Source organism: Pseudorasbora parva, chromosome 21 (genome assembly GCF_024679245.1).
Source record: "Pseudorasbora parva isolate DD20220531a chromosome 21, ASM2467924v1, whole genome shotgun sequence".
NCBI lineage: Eukaryota > Metazoa > Chordata > Actinopteri > Cypriniformes > Gobionidae > Pseudorasbora > Pseudorasbora parva.
The window spans coordinates 31,679,800-31,687,998 of record NC_090192.1 but is presented as its reverse complement, the minus strand read 5'-3'; the positions used below and the strand labels follow the sequence as shown (position 1 = coordinate 31,687,998).

General features: G+C 37.4%; 1 protein-coding gene across 1 annotated transcript in view; it reads right to left on the bottom strand.

Annotated features, from left to right (window-relative positions):
* si:ch73-127m5.1 (neurotrypsin) overlaps positions 1–8,199 on the bottom strand; it is a 44,830-nt gene that overhangs the window by 2,960 nt on the left and 33,671 nt on the right. Inside the window, exons 10-13 of the mRNA XM_067430450.1 lie at positions 5,897–6,038; positions 5,477–5,758; positions 2,592–2,714; positions 1,413–1,693 (exon numbers count right to left, since the gene is read on the bottom strand). Coding sequence (XP_067286551.1) covers positions 1,413–1,693; positions 2,592–2,714; positions 5,477–5,758; positions 5,897–6,038 — 828 coding nt within the window. The remainder of the gene's footprint in view (positions 1–1,412; positions 1,694–2,591; positions 2,715–5,476; positions 5,759–5,896; positions 6,039–8,199) is intronic.

Below are 8,199 nucleotides of genomic sequence, written 5' to 3'. Positions count from 1 at the left end.
ATTCTATTTTGCCGCGAGTGTCTCTCAATAGACTTCTGAGCTGGAAAAACTCTGGTCAGGTCAATCACATCGTGTAAAGAGTCGGTGGGCAGGCTTAACATAATGACAGCAGAGTTGCGTGCTACTAGTAAACAAAGAAGCTGGCGAACGGCAGTCTTTCAAATCGGCTCTAGATGACTTGGAGTTAAGCTTTTCTTTGAGAAAAGAACAAAGAATGGCACTGAAATCATTCTTAAGATAGGAAGATGTGTTCGGAGTTTTGCAGACCGGATACGGCGAAAGTTTTAGTTTAATCTATCAGCTAGCTCCACTTCACTTTGCTGGTTGGTTTTAGCGATATCCAATTGCATGCAGAGAGTTTAAAAAGACAACCGTTTATCCCGCCCCTTGGATTGAGCCCTGTCAATGGTGAGTTCCCAGACCAAACATCTTGATGCATCACAGTGCCTTCTGCCAGCTTGCCTTCTTCCCAAAGTGCATCCTGGTGCCATGTGTTCCCCAGCTAAGTGACGCACACGGACCAGGCCATCCACGTAATGTAAAAGAAAACGTGATTCATCAGACCAGGCCACCAACTTTTATTGCTCTGTGGTCCAGTTCTGATGCTCATGGGCCCCCTGTTGGCCCTTTCGGTGGTGTACAGGGGTCAGCATGGGCACCCTGACTGGTCTGCAGCTATGCAGCCCCATATGCAACAAACTGTGATGCACTGTGTATTCTGACACATTTCTATCAGAACCAGCATTATTAATTAAGCAATTTTTTAGCTACAAAAGCTCATCTGTTTGATCGCACCAGCCTTCGCTCCCCACGTGCATCAATGAGCCTTGGCCGCCCATGACCTGTCTTCTGTTTACCACTGTTCCTCTGAGCACTATTGATAGAGACTGACCACTGCAGACCGGGAACACCCCACAACAGCTGCAGTTTTGGAGATGCTCTGACCCAGTGTGTAGCCATCACAATTTGGCCCATGTCAAACTCGCTCAAATCCTTAAACCTGCCTATTTTTCCTGCTTCTCTAACACATCAACTTTGTGTGTATATATATATATATATATATATATATATATATATATATATATATATATATATATATATATATATATATATATATATATATATATATATATATATATATATATATATATATATATATATATATATGTATATATACATATACACATATTTATACACATATATCACATGTATATATATATATATATATACATATACACATATTTATACACATATATCACATGTATATATATATATATATATATATATATATATATATATATATACACACATACATATATAATATATATATATATACACACATACATATATAATATATATAAATATGTAAATAAAAATGCATTACATGACATGCCAGAACAACCCAACATTACCTGTCATTCCCCAGCCAGTGATGACACAAGATGCAGGTCTCTTGCCCCACTTGCTGCCAGGAGCGGGCAGGCAGGCGGCATTTGTATGAGGGTTAAAGGCCACGCACTTCCCCTCTGCACCCTTCAGCCGGATCAGAGCCACGTCATGCTCCCAGCTCTCCGTTCGGTACTTCCTGTGCACCTCTATGCGCTCTGGAGAGAGCACACGTTCAAAATCATCCTGTTCCCGCGTGTGATAATCCCCGAGCTTCACCACATACCGTGAAGCATCACTGCCAAACCTGTAAAATCAAGATCATATTACAGATGATGCACTGCCATTTCTCTGAACATAAATATATGCACTACCACTCAAACGTTTGTGGTCAGTAAGATTTGTTTTTTGTTTCTGAAAGAAGTCTCGTGCTTACGAAGGTTACATTTATTTGACAAAAATTCTACAATTATTCTACAAAAATTATACAATTTAAAATAATGGTTTTCTATTTGAATATATTGTAAAATGTAATTTATTCATTTGATGGCAAAGTTGAATTATAGTCTTCCTCTAGTCTTCAGTTTTACATGAGCCTTCAGAAATCATTCTAATATGATTTGGTGCTCAAGAAACATTTCTTACTATAATTGTTATGCTGCTTCATATTTTTGTGAAAATGTTTTGATTTATTCAATGCATTTTTGCGGAATAAAAGCATTACTTTACACATTTATAAAACAAATCTTACTGACTCTAAACTTTTGAACAGTAGTTTAAATATTTGGTAACACAATTAGTTTTTAAAAGTCCACTAATTTTGCGTCTGAGGGGTGACACACATATTTCAGAATAATTATCAGGTTTTAGCTATTTTAGGGCAAAGAAGAAAATGTAACTGCTAAAGCCCAAATTTTCATCCCACATAGGGGAAAAACAATAAATTATTTAGAACTGTACAATCAATCATTTAGTAAGCCAGTAATGAAAATGTGCATTTCCTTGTCCTAAAAATCTTTTGTACTTAATGCAGATATTTGTGCTTGACATCATTTTAAGGATTGCAGAGTGCTTCTCATTTTGCGGCCTCAGTGATTTAATTAAAATCAATCAGTTAAAAATGATTATGGAGCAGAAACTAGCCCTTGAGACTATAGCTGAGGAGGCCAAGCATAGCACTGATGTCCAGCAGGTGTCTCTCTCACCGTTTGAAGCAGTGAGCTGCAGTGAGCAGCCAGCAGGAGTTGATGAGAGTGGCTCCGCACAGAGGCTGATTCCCTTTAGACTGAGATCTGAGCCACAGGGACGCCTGCCAGGGCCAGTCACCCCTGTGGGATATACATAAGTACACACACACACGGCCAAGAAAACATATTTACTTGACTATTGTACAGTCACATTTACTTGTAAGGGAGAAGTACAGTGTCAGAATTGTATTTGATCAATTAAAATATTATGGCACTTAAAAGTTATTCAAAGGTGAAGCATGTATTTTTTTTAAACATATTTTATTATTCCTTATTATGTAGAGACAACTATAAATAAGCTATTTATATGTTAGTTCCCCCCCCCCCCCCCCCAAAAAAAAAAAAAAAAAAAAAAAAATATATATATATATATATATATATTTTTTTTTTTTTTTTTTTTTTTTTTTTTTTTTTACTGCAGTTCATAAGTTTGGCCTCTTTGTCCCCATCTCTGTTTGAAACCAGCAGTTGCAGTTATTTGTGGAATTACCGTCTTCATGCGTACTGAGGAGTGTGTGCGGTTTTGTGTCAGTCACCGCACCGGTTTGTAAATATTGTACAGAATCACAGATTCTAAATCTTGCAGTTTGTCCAAAGTAAGACATTTTCACCAAAAAAAGTCATCTGAACAAGTCAGATGTCTGCCACTTTTGTTCTGACCAACTGAGAAAAAAAGCATTACGATAAATTGTGATGATACCAGTGGTTATTAAATATAACGATCGTTTAGCTCATATCACATCAAACCCTGCAAATTAATATTATTGTTTTACTTTGTTCTCAAATTGATAATGTTAACAACATCAGCATTGCGTGACTTCTTGTATTTAGTGTGTAGCGTTACCTGTAGATTTCAATTTCTGTACAGTCTAATCATTTGCTTTTGACTACTTTTACTGATGACTGTCATTTTGACCTTTCTGGATTATAATCCAAATGGGAAATTTTATTCCAGCTGCTGTGAGAAAAGGCAATAAACTATCCACCACCTACAGCATCCTCACATGCAATATAGCCCACCCAGGACTCCTTCTTTATATATCCAGGCGTGATATAATGACACAAAGACGAATGGCGCCATGATGAATTTCCCGCAGAAAGGTAACAGTGCCATTCAAATTATGACACATTTTTGCAAGATTACCGTTGTGGCTTGTTGTGTACTTTCTCAAAAAATTATTTTGGATCATTTTTAACCAAAAAAAGTTACTTCAGGTTTTTGTAATTTTATGTACATTTTCTATAATAGCTTTAATTAATTTTTATTTCAGTTTTAGTAATGTTGGTATTTTAACTTAAACTTTAATTGAATTTATTTTGGTTTGTTGCCAAGGCGATGTTAAAATTTTCCATACATTTCAATATTTATATTTCATTATATTTCAGTGACCAAAAGTGATTTTAATAATTTTGGGTGGGACTATCTGTTTAACTGACCAATTGCAGATGAGAGGCTTAGGAAAGCTGAGAGAAAACAATGATCATTTTTATAATTACATTTAATGACACTACACTCTTTAAAGAAAAGGTTTTTAAAGGGTTTAAAGGGTTAGTTCACCCAAAAATTAAAATTCTGTCATTAATTACTTACCCTAATATCGTTCAACACCCGTACAGACCTCTGTTCATCTTCGGAACACAAATGAAGATATTTTTGTTGAAATCTGATGGTTCAAAAAGGCCTTCATTGACACCAATGTCATTTCCTCTCTCAAGACCCATAAAGGATGAATCAGTGTTTCGATTCATGGTTCGGATCGCCAATGTCACGTGATTTTGAGCAGTTTGACACGCGATCCGAATCATGAATCGATACGCTGATTCATAACCGTTCAAAACTTTGTTTTGAAAGCGGCCCATCACTATAAAAGTCGTTATTTCGTTTTTTTGCAATGATTGTAGAGCCACTGTAGTGAGATGGGCTTTGTAACGACGTCTTTAGTGCCTTTTATCGGTCTTGAGAGAGGAAATGATATTAGTATCAATGAAGGCCTTTCTGAGCCATCGGATTTCAACAAAAATATCTTCATTTGTGTTCCGAAGATGAACAATGGTCTGTACGGGTGTTGAACGATATTAGGGTAAGTAATTAATGACAGAATTTTAATTTTTGGGTGAACTAACCCTTTAAAGGGTTCTGTCAGGTGCTTCATATATTTGGAACCTTTTAGGGGATTCCATCATGAGATTATTTAATGGATTCAGTTTGACCTGTAATTAATTTTTCATTTTATTTAGATTTTATGAATTAAACAACTTGTAAACATACGTCCTCACTAGAAAAAACATTAAATAACCCTGTTTAACATGAAAGTACAGGTCCTTCTCAAAAAATTAGCATATGGGATAAAAGTTCATTATTCTCCATAATGTAATGATAAAAATTTAACTTTTATATATTTTAGATTCATTGCACACCAACTGAAATATTTCAGGTCTTTTATTGTTTTAATACTGATGATTTTGGCATACAGCTCATGAAACCCCAAAATTCCTATCTAAAAAAATTAGCATATTTCATCAGAACAATAAAAGAAAAGTGCTTTTAATACAACTTTGTTTATCATTACATTATGGAAAATAATGAACTTTTATCACATATGTTAATTTTTTGAGAAGGACCTGTATTATGTAATAATTTAAGACATTTCTCCTATATAGAACCTTTTAGACATAAAGGGTTCTTTAAAATTGAGTCAAGATTCCTAGGGTTCTGCATAGAACCCAAATGAACCTTTTTCTACGAGTGTAGTAAACAACTTTTACAAGTATTTGCATTTTGAACAAATATCCACGTGTTCTAGAACTGATCACACAGCAGTAAAATTTAGATGACTGATTACCTAAGAGATTTGTATCCTCCCACAATCCTCTTGCTGCGTCTCTCAGCACCAGCTCTCAAACCGCAGGTGTGTGTGCCCACCACTGCTATGTCAGCCTCTGGCTCCGGCAAATAATCACACACTACACCTGCATCCTGTCCATGCTTACAAGCGTGGCTGTCTTGTCCTTTAGAAGGGCATTCTCCGAGGAATGACTCCTTCCCAGTGCACCTCACGTTGTTCAGATGGATGGTCCCCTTCCCTGCTCCGAAATATCCCATCGGTCGCGCTTTTGACACACCACTGCCACAGAGAGTAAAAAAACATTTAAAGTCTTTTTTCTATCTCCATTCATCATGACTGAGGAATGATAATAAATCCAATTCCACAGTACTGATTATGAGACGCTTTTAAGCTAAGATGATGCAAATTGTTCCCTACGTGAATCCAAGCTGTCTGCAGACGACAACAGCATTGACATCATTCCAGCCATGATCACAGACACTGCCCCACTCTCCGTTAAGAAACACCTCCACCCTGCCCTCTTTTCTATCGTCGCCACCTGCCAATCGTACCAGAGGTCCTGAAACCACAGAAAAGCAAACAAAATAGAGACAAGACCTTAGATTGTGTCACGTAATGTACTCTGCATCTTTTTTTAAAAATGTATGAAATGCAAAAACAAAAAAGTGAAGGCAGTCATTTTCCATTTAAGCTTATGATGTAGGCAGTGAACATGGAACGAGCTGAAAGACTATTAAAAAAAATGTATGGACCCACTTTATATTAGGTGGCCTTAACTACTATGTACTAACATTTTAATTACTCATTTGATACAATGCACTTATTGTGTACATACATGTTTTTAAAAAAAAAAAAAAATACCTGCATGTAATTACGTCTGTAATAAATTTCTGTAGTTACATTTGTAATTACACAGTTGGCACTTCCCTTACACCTAACCCTACCCTTGAACTGACCCATACCACCACACCTGTCCCTAACTCTACCTGTATCTCTCTTTAATATCAGCAAAAGTGCTTTGCAATACAATTTGAACACAATAAACAAGGTACAGTTCAACTGCTTCAAATGTCTTTGTGTTGTTAGCTATCGACTCGTTCATCAAATGCTCTACTATTCCATTGTTTTACTATGTAAACATGCACTAGTCTGACGTGTTAAACCGTTCCGCTTGCTACTGGTAACATTAAATCGCATACAATAGTCCATAAACCAAATTAAGTCCTCATAAACCATGAGTAAACACACAAATGTTGTAAAACTCGTGCATGACAAGCTACTAAGTACACTCTAAAAAATGCTGGTTGGTTTGGAACAACATGACGGTGAGCAGGGATGTAGTGGAGGCTAAACGGACGTAAACGCCGTTTACGCATAAGTTACAGTACATACCATTGAGATTTCCTGCTGTAGTCGTCATCACTACTTCTCCTGTTCAATTTCAGCCTCTAGATCTGATTCTGGAGCATATATGTATGGCTAAATCTGATTGATCTCAATGGTTTATTTAGGATAACGTTTTTTTCTCCATGATTAAAGGGTCATGAAACCCCCCTGCTGCAGCTGTTTTTTCACACCTTCGATTTGAAAAGGCTTCTTAAAAGGGGAGTGGTCGACTGTGAAAAGGTGGGATGGTATTGTGTGGAAAGAGGGAAAGGTTTGCATAAATAGGGGAGTGTCATTAGGTGCATAAATATTAGCGATACCAACAGTAGCAGTTACTGCGGTTCTGAGACATGTTCTTGGTTCACGTTGGCATTGTTTACCACAGTGAGATTAAATGAGGGATGAGTACAGCGAATGAGAGAGCTCTGAGACATTAAGTGGCGTGCAGCAGAGATCGCAAATCATTCAGCTCTTCAAACCAGCATAATTCAGTGAGAAATGAAAATAAATGTTATTCTGCATGACGAAATATTTTGCAAACGGGATAAAACTATATTTGTCCAAATATGCACGCTGTTTGGCAAGATGAGCAACGCTTGATAAGAGAACGTGAACCACCCATGAACATGCGATGCGACAGAGATGTGTAATTCTAGATCGGGGTAAAAGCGAAGCGTTTTGAGGTTTCACAGTCTCGGCTGCGCATCTGAAGCACAGAGCGACGCGCAATGGGTTGCCGTGACGATCCGCGCTATCACTCGACAGCTAAATCTATATTTGTCCAAATATGCGCACTTAATATGTTTCACTTAGAGCCTGAACACATGCGGTTTAGTGCATGTCTGTGACCACAAATAAAACGGAGAGGACGTGATTCTTGTTGATATTTCATCAAAAATATTGTTCATTAGCCTACAGATTGGTTATTTTGCACTTTATCTGATTAAATTAGATAGTCAACGCTTGCAGGTTCGGCTTGCGATTCCTCAAATTAATTTTACTTTACCGAGCCTTTGTAGCAAAGGCTTCCACAGACGGCGCCCGGTTACAGCTCGCTCGGCGCCCTTACGTTACTTCGTATCAGCATAATGCCTAGCTTTCCTCCTTGATTTTTCTGCATGCTGCTTCCAAAACTTCCCCACCATGTCTCTACAATAATGGAAGACAAGCCTGACAGAAGTGACATGCATGTTAACTACATTATCTTATACATAGTGATTGGACTGAATGAGCTTTAAGTCATATATATCGAGAATCGCTCGGAGCAGTCGACGTCAGCATGTCCCCAGCAGCCCATACTTGGGCCAAAAAGCACACGTTGACGTCAGCATTTG